We start from the raw sequence: 18,001 nt of genomic DNA on the forward strand, positions 1-18,001 counted from the left end.
GGGTAAGTGCTAGGACTTTTGTTCTCAAGTTGTCATTTTGGGGTATGGTTGATAACCAGGTTTGTGTTGTGTTATGAAGCTTGGATTCCTGTCGTATAGACTCTAGTATGGTACTGTATGTATATAAACATAGAAAAACCTTTTTTCCGCTGCATGTGTGATTTGTATGTGGATGTGTATTGAGTGCCTAGGAACCCCACGAGGTCGGACCCTCATTTATTGTACTGTATCTTTGGATAATTTGTTGGATACAGGGACAGGTTAGGTTACTTTTCATCCCTAGGTCTCATTTTCGGGTTCGGGGCGGGATAACTTGGTATCAGAGCTAATCAGGTTGTTAGGTCTTGTAGAATTGGTTAGGCTTAACTGTGAGTACATACCAGAGTATAGGATGTCAGATGTGGGTAGAGTTGGTTGAGGGTTGTTCCATTGCTAGACCGGGACTTGTCGGCAGTATTCCGTGTTTTTCCTAAAATGACGATTTCAGTAAAAGCAGGGTAAACCATTAATGACTTTCGTGTCACTGTAATAGAGCAGACCTGGACCTAACAGGTGGTAGTTAACGTGATTTGTGTTAAATAATTGTGTTAACGTTACATGTTGTAGGAGTCTTGATAGAACTCTATTGTGTTTTCAGAATGGTGCCCAAGGATAATATGTAACGACCTGCTTAATTAATTGGGTTTTTTTTTTTTTAATATGACATTTAACATGCTCTGATACCATACTAGGATAAACTCAATCATCAACCTAAGCAGCGAGAAGCAGAAACCACATAGACATAACTATATGTAAATATATATATATATACAATACCAGAGTACTAACATATTTTCCAAAATATACACATATCACTATTCCCAAAATATCTTCAACTGGTGAGGGCTATACAAAAACACTCACAAAAATATATTCACTCTCTACTGACAGGGCAGTACAGTAGCCCCTTTATCTGCGAGCCTGCTCTGCTCGCCTACCTGGATCACCTGAAAAATGATTCAACACTGGGATGAGCCAATGCTCCGTAAGACGAAATATGCTATTACTAGTGTGTGGCAAATGAGCTACAATATTATGGAAATATGTTTTCATATAATCATGTATAACTGAATATGTAAATATAGTAGAAGTGATAAAATCCACCACCCTTTCCATGTTACTTAACATAACAGCATTGTAGGTTACTATTTAAAATATTTCTAGTGTACATAAGTATGTTCCCTATTTCTGTAAATCTGTATATACATAATAGTAATTGAAAAATTTCCCCGTGGATAATTGTGTGTCATGATTCTCATGATAAGGTTGTACGACCCGTAGGCGGGATCTACACTGGCTGGCCAACCAGTGTAAATCACTATACTCCATCGGTATGATCTGCCCACCTCAACCCATATCTGATGGGGAGCCTGCCCACGTCAAGGGCCTAGGTGATCGACCTACTACCACGTATTATCTAAATAGGTGATTGTACTCATAACATAACATAATATCTATAGCAACGGTACCGTGCTCTGTAACTGCATAGTTCAACAGAGTCTGATACTATATAATATATCTCTATATATAACTATCTGATTTACCATGATTTTGAAATAATCGTAATAATAACCATGATACTGAATAAAATGTAACTGTAATCCATACATCATAGTACTGAGAAATGTATAATCATAATACTGAAATTTGTATAATCATGATACTGAGATTCATATAATTCTGGTACTAGAATTCATATAATCATGGTACTTAAATTCGTAAAATCATGGTACTGAAATCCGTAAAACATATCTTCGTACTATATTCATATTCTCAAGCCACACCATACTTTAATACATAATATTCATAATTCAATAAACTGCATAACATTTTAAAATTACCTAGCATAGCATATTTTCCTTACCTGTTTACTAAAAAGCCCCTATGGTACACTAGTATAACACCCGCAGGGCCTCCTACATAACACCCTGAAAATAACATTTGTCAGAACAAAATATTAGTATTTCTTTGCCTACATTATTTCCTATAACTGTCATAAAGCCAAAAATGGACTAAAAGACCTTACGCTGAATTTGGGATGAGATCTAACTTCGTTTCACCAACGATCCGCTCCGGCAGACTTGTAGAGAACTTTACCAGGAGCATCATGGTGGCTTCGGGTTGATCCGGTGACTGGCGGGGCCAAAATTGAAGAGAGAAGGGAGAGGGACCGTAGGAGAGAGAGAGAGAGAGAAGAGAGAGAACACTAAAATTTACTTAAAAATCCGAGTTTGCACTATTTATAGGCCAAATTCGTTGACGAGACACGTTACCTTGTTGACGAGTCCTTCAGTAAATTCATCGACGAATCTTACCCTTCCTCGACGAAATTTAGAGTAGCCTAAATCCTCGCTCGGTATTTTCTCGTTGACGAGATCTTGAAGATATTCGTCGACGAATCCCTATATTCGTCGACGAACCCTGGAAATTCTTGAAATTATTATTATTACCTCTAAAATACAATGTCGTCGACGAGCACAGAGCGTTCGTCAACGAAGTGTACTGCCTCCTTCTATTTCTATTTCTATTTTTCCTCCCTATTTATTATTAAAATACTATTATTCTTCGGGTCATTACATAATAACTTGGAGAGTAGCTCCGAGGAGACGACGAGTGATGAGTCTCCTTCCATGCCTCAAGGTTTGACGAGGCAGGTCCTACGGGAGATCAGGCGGAGTGTTAGGAGACGCGAACGCTCTCCTACGTCTGTGGGGTGCACCATTGAAAGGTTCACACGCATGCATTCTCTGACGTTCTCTAGGGGACATGACTCGATGATAGCAGAGGACTGGGTAGAGAAGATTGAGAGGATCTTGGAGGTCCTACACTGCATGGATAGGCAGTGAGTCCTTTATGCTACCTTCGAGTTATCTGAGGAGGCAGGGTGATGGTGGACTACCGTGAGTCTGCTGGAGAAGTAGAGAGTCGGCGTCTCTGAGATGTCTTGGAGCCGTTTCAAGGAGGTGTTCTTCAAAAGATACTTCCCGTCCTCCACTCGCAATGCGAAGGCGGATGAGTTTTCTTGTAAAGACCCGAAACTTTAAAAGGATTAAAATAATTTAGAAAAAAATTAATAAATAAAATAATAGATAAATAAATAAAAGGAATGGCGTGGGAAAAGAAAAAAAATTAAATTAAAATTAAAGAAATTAAATTAAGATAAATTAAATAATTAAATAATTAGTTATTAAATTAAACATTTTTATATTGGATTTAAAAAAAAAACTAATTGAAATAAGAGAATATATATATTATAAAGTAATCTGAAGAAAGAAAGAAGAAGAAAGAAGAAGCAGGAAGAAAATGTCAGAGCAGGTGTAACCCCACCCTGAAACTTTCCTGCGTGCGCGCCAGCCACCTCCGTCTTCGTCTCTTTCTCTCTCTCTCTCAATTTCTTGGTGAGTTTGCGATGGATTAGGAAACAGAAGGTGCCGTTGGATTCCTGACTCCGCCACCGACATTTCTACCAGAGCAGATTTGTCGTGGGAACGACTTAGGCACTGCTCTTGGGGAAAGGTAATTTTTCCCTATTTTCTTAATTTCGCTGTTAATATGTGGTTAGATCGACGAATGGGCACCACCACGGGGTCCTAGTCGTCGTCGTCATCATTTTGACGTAGGTAATTTTTCAATTGAGATTTTCTAGGCCTTACTCCAAAGCGAGAGTGGGATTTGCGAATTTGGCTAAATTTAAGGGTATTATTATTTATTTAGGAATTATGGCCCTAGAAAATATTTAAATAATATTTTATTCAGGAATAATTTATTGGAACTAGGAATTTAATTTCAGGATTCGGGTGAGAGCGCAAGTATTTTTCGGAGTCCCTGTTGGCGTAGTTCAAGAAACCAAGTAAGGGAAAAATATATATTAAATCAGAATTTTTATGAATTTAATGGAAAAATAAATTATGTTATATGTATGTGTATATGTTTCGGTATGGGTAAAATGTCAACTGTTTAAATTATATTTTTTTTCGAGTTTAGGACTGTTTATTAGACATGTATATGTGAAAATGAACTGATGAAAGTATAAACATATTTTCAGAGTATATATGTAAGAAATAAAAGGTATTTTTAGTATATAAACATTAAATGTTGGTTGACTTATTTTACAGACAGTGTATGAGTTTTATTACTAAATTGTGTGGCATGAGTGAAATAGAATTTTGTGTGGAATTATGTTATGTATACGAGATGCAAGATATATAGAAAATGAAATGAGCATGAAAATGATATATGAAATATGCTGCATGTGAGTGTTAATACAATCATGGAAACAACTACGGGTGAAAAGATGTCGATCATGGTTGAAAGGATGCCAAAACTAACCAATCACGGCTGAAAAGATGCCAACCACGGCTGAAAGGATGTTGAAGCCAACCAATCACGACTGAAAAGATGCCGACCACGGCTGAAAGGATGCCGAAGCTAACCAACCACGGCTGGAAAGATGTCGAGTATTTGTGAATTAAAATAAAAATGAGTATGAAATGAAAAAGAAAATGAATGGAATGGAAATGAAATGTGAAATGTGAACAATGTAAAATGGGAAAGAGTCACTTAAAGTGAAATGCAATGCAATGTTAAGCCATGAATATGAACATATGTGTATGATTGAATAATGATAGAAAGAATGATATATTATGATATTAGAAGTATGTATGTATGTAGAACATGTTATGATTAGGCGAGACATACCTTTCGCCTGAGGGCTTGCTGAGTAAGGCGAGTGCACTAGTAGCTACAAATGTGGCAGACTCATGCCACACAATTTAGTAGTAAAATTCATACATATTTCTCATAAAATAAGCCAACCCACATTTAACATTTATGTGCTCAAAATACATTTCATTTCTTATTTAATTCATCAAAAAATATGTTTCCACTTTCATCAGTTCATTTTCACATATACATGTCTAATAAACAGTCTTAAACTCGAAAAAAATATAAATTTAAACAGTTGACATTTTACCCATACCGAAACATATACACGTACATATAACATAATTTATTTTTCCATTAACTTCATAAAAATTTTGATTTAATATATATTTTTCCCCTTACCTGGTTTTTTGAACTACGCCAGCAGGGACTCCAAAAAATACCTGCGGCGCTCACCCGGATCCTAAAATTAAATTCCTAGTTCCAATAAATTATTCTTGAATAAAATATTATTTAAATATTTCTTAGGGCCATAATTCCTAAATAAATAATAATACCCTTAAATTTAGCCAAATTCTCAAATCTCACTCTCACTTTGGAGTAGGGCCTAGAAAATCCCAATTGAAAAATTACCTACGTCAAAATGATGACGACGACTAGGACCTCATGGTGGTGCCCGTTCGTCGATTTAACCACATATTAACAGTGAAATTGAGAAAATGGGGAAAAATTACCTTTCCCCAGAAGTAATGTCTAAGTCGTTCCCACGACAAATCTGCTCCAGTAGAAATGTCGGTGGCGGAGTCAGGAATCCAATGGCACCTTCCGTTTCTCGATCCGTCGCAAACTCACCAAGAAATTGAGAGAGAGAGACGAAGACAGAGGTGGCTGGCGTGCACGTAGGAAAGTTTTAGACGGGGGGGGGGGTTTGCGCCTGCTCTGACATTTTCTTCCTGCTTCTTCTTTCTTCTTCTTCTTCTTTCTTCTTATTTCTTTCTTCAGATTACTTTATATATATATATATATATATATATATATATATATATGTTCTCTTATTTCAATTAGTTTTTTTTAAATCCAATGTAAAAATGTTTAATTTAATAACTAATTATTTAATTTATCTTATTTTAATTTAATTTCTTTAATTTTAATTTAATTTTTTTTCTTTTCCCATGCCATTCCTTTTATTTATTTATCTGTTATTTTATTTATTTATTTTTTTCTAAATTATTTTAATCCTTTTAAATTTTCGAGTCTTTACATTTCTGCTTTATTGTAGGGGTGTATGACGGTGCAGGGGTATGCTGCTCGGTATATAGAGCTATCCCGCTTCGCGCTGTGTTTGATCTTGAGCGAGTATGAGAAGACTCGGAGATTTGAGAAGGGTTTAAGGAAGGATATCCATAGGTTGGTGGGTATGCTTCAGATCCGCGAGTCCTTGGTTTTGGTGGATAAGGCCATGGTGATCGAGACCGACATTTGAGAGGATGAGGTGGATCATGAATCGAAGAAAAGGACAGTACCTTCTGGTTCTCAGTCAGGATCTCGTCAGGGATCGTGGAAAAAGAGGAACAAGGGTTCGAGTAACCGTAAGAATACTGAGCGCCAGGGCACTCAAGCGAGTCAAATGTAGGATCGTTGTACCAAGTGCCTCAAATGGCACGAGGGTGAGTGCCGGTCATTTGGGGGTAACTGCTACAATTATGTCCAGTCAGGCCATATGGCTCGCGATTGTTGTGTACCAAAGCGAGATATGCCTGCTTCTAGTGTGAACCGGGGTAGCAATTTGATATCTCGGGGAACTATCCAGGCGAATACAACTCCAGCCAGAGTATACTCTCTTACTCCAGCGGATGCTGAACATGCAGGGAACGTGGTGACAGGTACCTTATTATTGCTTTCAAATAAAGCTTCTATTTTATTTGATTTGAGTGCGACTCATTCTTTTGTATCTGTGAGTTTTGTTAAACTGTGTAGGGTTGAAACCCAAGTCATGAACGAGGTATTGTCTGTTGCTACACCATTTGGGAGTATATCATTTTGTAGGAGAATGTTGGAGGACTACCCAGTGGTAATCCAGGGGAAGTTGCTACCAGCAAACCTTGTAGTATACGACAAGTCGGGGTTTGATGTCATACTGTGAATGGATTGGTTATTCTCCAGTTATGCTGTGATAAATTGTCATAGAAGGGTGGTAGTATTCAGACATCTTGGGGAGCAGGAGTATGAGTTTGTAGGTTATTGTGTGCATTCGATGCCATAGGTTCTATCGGCACTACAGGCGAGGAGGTTACTCTTGGACAGATGTCAGGGGTACCTAGCTTGCGTAAGGGAACCACCACGAGATGAGTTGAAGCTCGAGGATATTCGGGTATTCATCGAGTTCCCAGATGTGTTTCTAGATGATTTATCCGGTTTACCTTCGGATCATGAGGTGGAGTTCGCGATAGAGCTGCTGCCTGGCAAGGCACCGATCTCTAAGGTTTCGTACCGGATGGCTCTAGCATAACTTTAGGAGTTGAAGGAGCAGTTGCAGGAATTATTGGACAGGGGTTTCATTCGACCTAGTGTTTCGCCCTGGGGAGCTCCAGCTCTTTTTGTGAAGAAGAATGATGAGTCGATGCGAAGACCGTTTTCCATACCAGATATGACCACTACGAGTTTCTAGTCATGCCGTTTGGGTTGACGAATGCTCCGGCAGTGTTCATGGATCTTATGAACATGGTTTTCCATGAGTACCTAGACCAGTTTGTAGTGGTGTTTATCGATGATATTCTGATATACTCGAGGAGTACGGAAGAGCATGAAAGCCATCTAAGGTTAGTATTACAGGTTCTGCGTGAGAAGAAGTTGTATGCTAAAGTGAAGAAGTGTGAATTCTAGTTGAATCAAATTGCATTCTTAGGTCATGTGGTATCTGGAGACGATATCTTAGTTGATCCTAGCAAGATTGAAGTTGTGGTAGACTGAGTGAGGCCGAAGAATGTGTAGGAGGTTTGAAGTTTTTTAGAACTGGCGGGTTATTATCGTCGGTTCGTGGAAGGTTTCTCTAAATTGTCTGGGCCTCTGACTTGATTAACCAAAAAGGGAGTGAAGTTTGAGTGGACTAGTGATTGCGAGCAGTGTTTTTAGGAGTTAAAGCACCGACTGGTTACTGCTCCGGTTTTGACCATTTCTTTGGGGAATGACAGTTTTGTGATTTATATCGACACGTCTTTGAAAGGTCTGGAGTGTTTGCTTATGCAGTAGGGTAAAGTAGTAGCGTATGCTTCTAGGCAATTGAAGGAATACAAGAAGAATTATCCTACGCATGATCTGGAATTAGCCGCTGTTGTCTATGCACTGAAGATCTAGAGACACTATTTGTATGGTGTGCAATGCGAGATTTTCACTGATCAAAAAAGTCTCAAGTACTTTTTCATGCAGAAGGAGTTGAATATGAGGCAGATACGGTGGCTTGAGTTGATTAAAGATTACGATTGCACCATCAGTTATTACCAGAGAAAAGCTAATGTGGTAGCTAATGCGTTGAGTCAGAAGTCGGAACATGCTATAGTATCTGCAGTTGTAGCTCAACATCATATCAGACGGGATCTAAAGAGCTCAGATATAGAGTTAGTGCGTGGTAATCATCAGGCTTTCCTTACTAGTTTGGTGGTCCAACCGACTTTGTTTGTGCGTATAAAAGCCGCACAGGCTAGTGATGCGGAGTTGACAGAGGTTGTGGAAAAAGTACAACAGGGATTGGCTTCAGAGTTCAACATCTCTGAGGGAGGTGTGCTGAGGTTTGGAACCAGGCTATGTGTTTTGAACAACGACAACGTTCCACCCCCCAGACTAATGGACAGTCGGAGAGGACGATACAGATCTTGGAAGATATGTTACGGGCTTGTGTGGTAGATTTCGATGGTAGCTGGTTACAGTTTATGCCACTGGTAGAGTTCTCTTATAAAAACAACTTCCAGGCTAGTATCGAGATGGCGCCTTTCGAGTCTCTGTGTGGTCGGAGGTGTCGATCTCCTCTGTATTGGAGTGAGGTTGGTGAACGTCAGGTGTTAGGATTTGAACTTGTGTAGCAAGCATTTGAGAAGGTAGGATTGATTCAAGAAAGGATTAAATCAGCTTAAAGTCGGCAGAAGAGCTACGTAGATGTTTGCCGTCGTGAGTTGGAGTTTGAGGTGGGGGGTAAGGTATTTTTGAGGATCGCTCCGATGAAAGGGGTGATGAGATTTGGAAAGAAGGGCAAGCTAAGCCTGATATACATTGGACCATTTGAGACTCTTGAGCGAGTGGGTCTGGTAGCATACATGATTGCACTACCCCTAGCACTCTCGAGGATTCACGATATGTTTCACGTATCCATGTTGAGGGGGTACATGTTGGATCCTTCACATGTTATTAGCTATGAAGATGTGGAGATTGGTGATACTTTAGCATATGAGGAGATACTTGTTCAGACTCTGGACCATAAAGTTTAGAAGTTACATACTAAGGACATACCTCTGGTGAAGGTATTGTGGCGGAACCACAAGGTTGAGGAAGCTTCCTGGGAATTGGAAGCAGAGATACGCAAGAAGTATCCACAGTTGTTCTGAGTTATATACATTACCTAGTTTGTATTGGAATAGGGTAGTCTTAAGGAGTGTGTGTATTTGTGAACTTCTGAGACGATTTATGTTTGTCACCACGGTATTCTTTCACCATAAGTGAGGATATGTATATATTGTGATGGGGCTACGTTGTAGTAGTCGCCAGTTTCGTTCTAAAGTTGTGAGTTTGTGTATGAGTTTATGAATGAGAGATGGCAAATTTTGAAGATGAAATTTTTGTAAGGAGGGGAGGTTGTAAAAACTCGAACCGTGATAGGGGGTTTAATTAATTAAGAGAGAGGCAAATTGGGTCTCAGGCTCGTCGACGAGGACGCCATTCGTCGACAAGAACGACCGAGTCAAAGGTGCTATAAATATCAGTTTCCATTACTTCTCAGCTAAGAAATCTTATTTTCTCTCTTTATCTCTCTAGAAACTCATCCTACACATTCTCTTTCTAGATTTCTCTGTCCGACGTCACTGGAATCGGTGATCCGAAGTTACCACGAGGATCGTGGAAGGATTCTTTACAAGTTCTATAGATCGAATTTTCGGTTTGGACATTTTTGGGTTTTGGCGTAAAATCGAGGTAAGGCTCGGTTTCCATTTCTATTCTAGTAGTTTTGTATAGAATGGAGTCGTGAGTATATTTTGTACTGTGGGTTCTAGGTTTTGGAACTCGGTTCGTTGTTTAGGGGCCTTGGAGTTTGGGATTTGCCATTTGGGGAAAAGGTAAGAGGATTCAGTTTATGTCGGTTATTTTTGAAATCAGACTAGGTGGAACTGTGGTCCACGGTCCTGTGTGCATTTTGGTTACTCATTTGGGGTATCTAACGAGTGAAACTATGGGTTTTTCATGATTACAGTTTTGGGAAAAAGGGGGTATTGGGTTGCATCCCTGATTTTGTTGGAAAAATCGTATGTATATGATGATTTATACTGTGTAATAGGGATGGTCGTGCCTTGACTTTATTTAAACTGTATATGTTTGGAAAACCATGATTTTAAATTACCAAATGGGTGTGGTATGTTTGGTTATATGAGCATGCATAATTGTGTTTTGTGGAATGCAATTGGAACTAGGTTCTAAGTTGTTCCAGGTACTGAGAGTGTTTGGCTCTATATCTGTGGGTGTATGAAATCGCTAGGCCATGTTTGGCAAGAGTGTCTGGCTTTATATCCGAGGGTGTGAGCCTTACCGATTGATCACCGTAGGGTGTGAATCCACCAGTTTGGGCTGGTATGATGCCATGGGAGCCTGGGGCTACGCCATATGCTGGTGGCGCCGTGTATCGTGGGTCAGCTACGAGCTGACACCAGGTATCGTGGGTCAGCTTCAGGTTGAAGGGTGTGACGACACTGGATTGCTTGATCGTGTGTGTGTGTGTGCTTGTATGCACTATTGTGAATTTAGTACCGAAACTGCATTTAACTATGTATGTGTTGTGTATCATGATAACACGTGAATGCCACACACCGATATAACCTGTATTCTTCCATAAAGAGAGGTGTCTCACCCCTGCCGCACATACATATTTTCAGGTCCTTCGGGTAACCAGAGCTAGCTTCTTGGTGTAGGGGCGTAGTTGTCAGTATACCGCAGATATCACTTGGGTAAGTGCTAGAACTTTTGTTCTTGGGTTGTCATTTTGGGGTATGGTTGATAATCGGGTTTATATGTTGTGTTATGGAGCTTGGATTCTTGTTGTATAGATTCTGGTATGGTACTGTATGTATATATACATAGAAAAACCTTTTTTCGCTGCGTATGTGAATTGTATGTGGATGTGTATTGGGTGTCTGGGAACCCCACGGGGTCAAACCCTCATTTATTGTACTGTATCTTTGGATGATTTGTTGGATACAGGAACAGGTTAGGTTACTTTTCACCCTTGGGTCCCATTTTCGAGTTCGGGGCATGACACGGGCTTAAGGGAAAGCATTTGTCCCTACCTAGTGTTGACTGTTGAGAAGGAAGAGGTCACCATATGGTGAGATCTCCTTTTCATCCCATCATTAGCTAGGTTAAGATGTTCAAAGAGGCAACTATAGATGACTAAGATGAATTAACCCGGAGTATGAACCAAATGAATCCATTAATCATCAATTATGAAAACAAAAAAATCATACTTAAACCATGCATCAATATATACCTTAGTTTACATTCAAGCTTTAATGAGGCCTTAAACCCCACATGCATAAGAGATTCTCCCAAAATGAAACAAGAATCATTAAATCTTAATCAACCCAAGCCATAAAAAAAAGAGCTTTTTCAAGGGACTTACCTCCTTTTTTACCATCTTTCCTAGCTAATACTTGTTTATGCTTTCATCTAGTTATACCAACAACAAGAAGACAATGAGCAAGCAAATTCATGCTAAGAGATTAAACCCTTGCTTTCTAAAAAGAGAACATGATGAGATTCATCATAAGAAGATAGAAGAAATCATTCAAACAAATAAAGAAGGCATTCCAAGTGATTCAAACAAAAAAGAACCCATTGAAATGGGCCCAACAACTTTCCTCCTCACCATACTAGGCATTGCCGAACGACGTAATTTTTTGTGTCATTATTTTTATTAATTTTGTATAATCTGTGTGATTGTGTTTTTTGTATATTTCACCATTGGTTGCTGCATTGTAAGATCGTTTATTTCAGTTACGCATTCATTTGCACAACATTTGGGGGGGTGCAACACCATACTCCACATAATTAAGTTGCTAGGTAAGGCATTTATTATATGTTAAAGGAGCTACCAAGGGTATTGAACTTTTTTAATCTCACACGTATCTAGTGCTTGCTTGAAATACAATAGAACGTCTGTTACGTAAGAATAAACATTGTGTTCTAAATGTTATCAAGCGGTTTTGTCCTCTAAAGCTCAGATTTTGGATGACCTTCCTATTGTTACTCTGGATGATCTGCTTAGGAAAACTAAAGCAACTCCTCCGATCTACTACTTGCCTATGTTTGAAGAATGCCAAAATGCAATAGGGATCAGGCCATAACTTAATGCCTAGTTGCTCTTTAGAATTTTCCATGGACTGATGAGTATGTATGATAACCCTAAATTTGGGCACATAGACAAAGTTCCTCATGGATTTGGTTTCAAAGACTGCTAGCACAACTTATAGCCTTGCTGCGGGTGGAAGGACTATTTTGGTTGAATCATCTCTATTTTAGTTCATGAGTTGCAAAAAACATTCTATTAGTTCTATGGCATGCCATCTTCATGGACTTGGAATGCATGCAAGCGAGCGACTATTGGGTCTACAATGCCCGGTGCTATATTGATTTGAATCAAATGCTGGGGAAAAATAATTATATTCTCCTACGAGGCCTGTGTTTTGAGGAGTCCCACTCAGCTTATGGTAACCAAGTGTTTTGCATAATAGAATCATCATGTCTTGTTATACAAATGTGGTATTTATGATTAACCGTGCTTGGCTTAAAAAGAGAACTAAAAATTATTATAAACATCTTTGGAAGCTGTGTATTGGAAACATGAATCTCAAGTGCAATTTGAAAATATGAAATTCAAACCTTTGATTTGAATGTGTAAATTTAAACAAATTTTAATATAAAATTATAATTAATATATATATATATATATATATATAATTTTTCTAAATCTATGTAAATCCAATTTCAAACCCTAAAATTAATCTTTCAAAACACTACCTACTAGTAATATGGAGTGAACTTTCCATCCCCTACGGAAAATATGCATGCTTTGACGTAATAAAAATAGCCGGTCTACCGAAATTGAAAAAGCCATTCCTAGAGTGACAATCCATCAACACTAAACCCTGAAAAAGCCATCAATTATAATGCATAGAAACAAAAATCCATCTGTTCGGACATTACCACCCCTTCACCTCCTATTTCCCCTTGCAGACACCAGTGTATGCTCACAGTAAGCATGGGATAGGTCTTGCTCTGATTCCCAAAACTAGCAGTGAATAAAACAAAGACAAAAGGGTGCCATCGTGAATGAACACCAAACAAGGTAATAACAAACCAAAATGGAAAATGAAATAGAGAAGGTATAATATCTCTTAGAAAGACTTAGGGAATTAAAAACCCTAATGTCACATGAAACTTGGAAGATTCCCAAGAGGCATAGATCCAACTCGTTTTGCTCAGTGATCGCCCAGAAGTGATTTGATGATATCAGAATCACTTGCAAAATTTTTATAAGCAATGTTAATTCCTGGAGCTATCATCAGTTAGTTTCAGTTCTATAACACTAGTTTAGCTAGAGAAAAAAAAAATCTGGAATACCAGGTTCAACAATGCTGAGGCAAGACACGCGGAAATACTTCCCACAAGCTGTTCCCAAATCAACGTTGTCTGAAAAATAAACGCTAGGCCATTTCACATCATTAAAAAAGTAATTGCACAAAAATTAGCCAAGTAATTGCCATAATGTTAAAAATATTAATCAAATTTTAACTTTGGAAGTTAGATTATTCACATCATAATTTCTTACTATGCATGGCAAAATAAAAATTTTGGTTTGCTAGCCTAATCTTGAATGCAAAAATGGGCAACAAATCTCTCTCTCTCTCTCTCTCTCTCTCTCTCTCTCTCTCTCTCTCTCTCTGTGCGTGAGATGTGAGCATCTCCCTCTCTCCCCGTCCCCCCTGGATCCCATTCTCTCTCATCCTCTCCTCTCTTGCCATGGATTGCACCATCAATGCTCATCCTCATTGATGCAAGGTCACCATCATATTTCTCCAAAGAGATTGTTGACAGTCAGTGAAGATGAAGAGAATGACTAGTAGGAATCAGATCATGATTCTGCTATGTTGTTCCTATGTATATACTCCATGCATGCATGCATGATAAACAAAGAATTTTATGATAAGAGAAATGAAAATAAATACAATGAAAGAGATGGGAAAACAGAGGACAATGCCATGAGCAGCCCACCATAAGGACATGAGGGAAACCACTCTGCTCCCATACCAGCAGGTATCAATCCCTTTTAAAAATGACATTCCTATCAAGCCAAATACACCAGGACAAGGTCAAAGAATGGCAAAAAAGAACCAAAACTAGATGCAAGGAAAGAACTATTCCACACCCACTCTTTGCCTAAAACTAGATGCAAGGAAAGAACTCCAAAACAAAGAACTGTTCCAAAACTAGATGCAAGGAAAGAAGGTCAAAGAATGGCAAAAACTGCTGCACTCCAAAGAGCTCTACCAATGCTTCTACACTTAACCAGTAAAAGCTCTCCCACCTTCTGTTGCACACCCACTCTATGCCTAAATAAGAAATGAGAGCATTCCAAGGCTGTGCTGCTAGTTGGCACCTTGCAATGCACAAAGAGATAAACGTTCATTTCATTGCATTCACGACACATGATAGATACGTTGGGGCTTATTCCTCCAAAAGATGTGGTTCCAATGGAAGAGGTTTGGGGATAGGTTTCTGAAAGGTGTGAGAAAAACGATTTTGAAGTCAACATGCAAGCAGAATCACCCTTTTAACACTATTATCCTCTCTAGGAGGAATATAATGGTCCACCAATGAAAGCCACGTAGTAAGGTCGTAGTGAGATTCCTAAAAAAAAGGTGGAAAACCTATTGCTCACCTTTCCCCCACAGAAGAAATGAAAGAACTGATGGGAGCGCTGTGTAATGAAGAAAGTTTAAAACGTTGAGGCACCTTCAGCTCCAACAAAGCCTCACCTAACCACACATCCAAACGAACCTTCTTATTGTTACCCAACTTGAACTAGATGCAAGGAAAGAACAAGTTAGCTAGAGACTAGCTAAGACAAATTTCTAGGGACACGCATGAGATGATATACCACTACCTCTTGTTTCCCACCCATTCCATTGGATCCCATATTTGCTTTTGATTACCTTATGTCATAGGGAGATGTTTTGGATACCACGTTACCAATGCCCAAGCCATCTAATAACTGCCTCCCAAGTAATAAAATGCTCTATTCCTACCCTCCCCAGAACCTGATCAAAGAAAATCATATCAACCTCTCAACAATTTGGTTACATTCGAAGGAATTTTCCATTTTTTTTTATCAGCAAAGAAGCAATTTACTGATTATTAGAAGAAGGGCATCAAGGGGATGCCAATCAAGTAACCAGAGCAGAAGAGCAACAAAGCTATCAATGTCATGCACCAAGGATATCAAGAATTACAAAGAAGTCCCTTCCAATATTCTGACTGTAACAATTAGAAATCAAAGCTAACCAATGATCTTTCATGACCTGAAGATTGGAAGAAGTTCTCTCAAACGCTATTCTATTCCTCTCCCTCCAAACAGTCCAGAAAACAGAAAAAGGGATAAGGGAAACGGATTTCCTTCAGACCTTATTTGCTCAGATCGTAGCCCAAGACCAATAACTCACCCTCCACCAAAGTTGCAATGATCCATCCCCAAAGGTCTCTGGTCCAAGGACAATGCAGAAGTATGTGGTCCATTGTTTCAGTTTGTTCAAGACAAGGGAAGCACCTATCGACAAGCGCTAAGCCTTTTTTTCTAAAGGTTGTTGAGGCTAAGAACTTTGCCAAAAGCTGCCCTCCCATGCAAAGAAGGCGACCTTAGAAGGGGCTAGAGTTTTCCAACTCGAAACACAAGGGAAGTTATAACTGTGATCTTTCGAGGAGCTGAGGTGATTGAAGTGGGAAGTGATGGTAAAAGTACCCTCCTTCAAGGTCCACAAGGGCTTATTGGTGATGTTGTGGAGCTGAAAAAGGGAAGCCAATTGAGAGCTCAAGAATTTTGAGCAACATAAGGACTTTCCAGAATTTTGCCATGCTGTCCTCAAGGAGGATGCTGTCATCAGTAAACTGAAGATGTGAGACCTCCACTTCCTCCCCAAGTAGAGGCCTCTAATATCACTCAACGGGACAGTTTTTCATGATGTATTTCATTTTCTTTTACATATATTTAGGATTTCAAATATCTAGGTAAGCTCACAATGTTCAAGGGCTATAATAATAGAAATGTTTATATTCAAATGCCTATAAAGACCAATTAACAAAGTAGCTCCAAATCCAGCTGGTTCAGAGTTCAAACTAGTATTCAGAAGTTACAAACAATGCCAAGTTAATCGGGTAAGGCAAATATGAGGGAGAAACTGTCTAAAAAAAATTGGGCAAAAGACACTCACATCCCTTGAAGTTTGCCAAAAAGCCAGACTTCCCTTGAAGTTCTTAAAATTCCATAAACTTTCGATTAAGTTTAGTTTAGAGACACTTGTACCCCTCTTGTAATCTTCTGTTAGTAGTTAAACAAAAGTTTAAAATATCTTTTTTCTTCCTTTTTATGCCCTCAACACTCAAGAACTACCACACATGATTTCCACATTCTTTTTTTTTTTTCTCCCATGGAACAGATTTACACCTCAATTAATTAACATATAGAAATAGATCTGAACAGAGAGAGGGATTTAGAAAAAAAAAAGATCCACCAAATACATGCTAGGGGCTTCGGAGCTGCTTCATACATATCGTATTGTCATTTCCTAAGCCCTCTCGTCGCAGATTCTAGACGCAAGTTGGATGTCCTTGGTCATGATGGTGATTCACTTAGCGTAAATGGTGCAGAGATTGATGTCCTTGGAGACTCCAATGAAGTAGGTCTCCCAGAGGGCCATGACAGCGCCGCTTTGGGACTAGAAATTAGCCTCAAAGAGTTTTTAGCAATCTCCCACACCATCCTCTAGACTGGGTCCATGTTCTTAATTTCCAACACCCAAAAATATAGGTGTTTAAACTATGAATTTTCTCTTAAATTTCAAGAATTAACAAACAATTTAAAAGAATTAATAAAAACTTTCTTGTTTATTTCTTGCGGTGAGCGCCTCCATTGCCTCCAATGGCAGCGTGAAGTAGAGGTCCAATCCTGTTGCCCCCCGACTCGTCCACCACCAACTTTGTTTGTGAACCTGTCCTTCACCTCATTGAATGTGCTCATCCAGATAAGTTATAGTGGTGTCAGAGTCGATGAACAGCCTACCGTTGCCATTGTCCTACATTTCAACATGGACTTCGGAATGTCTAGTCTGGATCATCCCATCATGATGCCCTCTAGGAAGAGGTAGTAGAACAAACAAGTTGCAGAGAAGAGGGTTGGTGACGGACGATTTGGAGAACTTTAGGCTGATGGAGGCGGTGCAGCTGATTAGGAGGGAGTTGGTCTTAGAGGCATCATCTATGGTAGTGAGGCAATGGGAGAACTAAGAATTAGTAGGAGTTGGTCTTGAAGGTGTCATCTATGAAAGATTGATTTGGGTGGAACAAGAAGCTTGGTGGATCCATATGCGTGGGATAGGGAGGATGTAGAGGAAGAACGACTCCACAAGTTTCAGGGGCAAATTTGTGCAAATAATTTTGTTTTTTTTTTACAATGTTAATTATTTGCCACTCACAAGAGAGGTATATGGGATTTTAAGAACCTCAAAGGAGGTGAGTGTCTTTTGCCCAAAAAGAAGAGGGCTGACTAGTAAAATTTCAAAATGCCTCAAAAGGTTGTCTTGTTGAAAATCACATGTTCTTTTTGTCCATATAAAATGCTTATTTATTTATTTTTCATAATGGTGATGAGGTCTAAATATGCCACAGAGAACTGTATATTGCGTATGTTATTATGCTTGCTCCCATTGGAGAGAATTCCAAAATGCAATTGAAAATAGAAGGAACCCATTCCAAGCACAAATTGTAGGTAGTAAAA

At 39.0% G+C, this 18,001-nt stretch overlaps 1 protein-coding gene across 1 annotated transcript in view; it reads right to left on the reverse strand.

Annotated features, from left to right (window-relative positions):
• Positions 1-764: 764 nt before the first annotated feature.
• LOC131160755 (uncharacterized) overlaps positions 765-18,001 on the reverse strand; it is a 30,185-nt gene continuing 12,948 nt past the window's right edge. The window contains exons 6-7 of the mRNA XM_058116637.1: positions 1,904-1,967; positions 765-986 (exon numbers count right to left, since the gene is read on the reverse strand). Of these exons, the coding sequence (XP_057972620.1) occupies positions 983-986; positions 1,904-1,967 (68 nt within the window). The 3' untranslated portion in view covers positions 765-982. The remainder of the gene's footprint in view (positions 987-1,903; positions 1,968-18,001) is intronic.

The sequence above is a fragment of the Malania oleifera genome, chromosome 7 (assembly GCF_029873635.1).
Source record: "Malania oleifera isolate guangnan ecotype guangnan chromosome 7, ASM2987363v1, whole genome shotgun sequence".
Lineage (NCBI taxonomy): Eukaryota > Viridiplantae > Streptophyta > Magnoliopsida > Santalales > Ximeniaceae > Malania > Malania oleifera.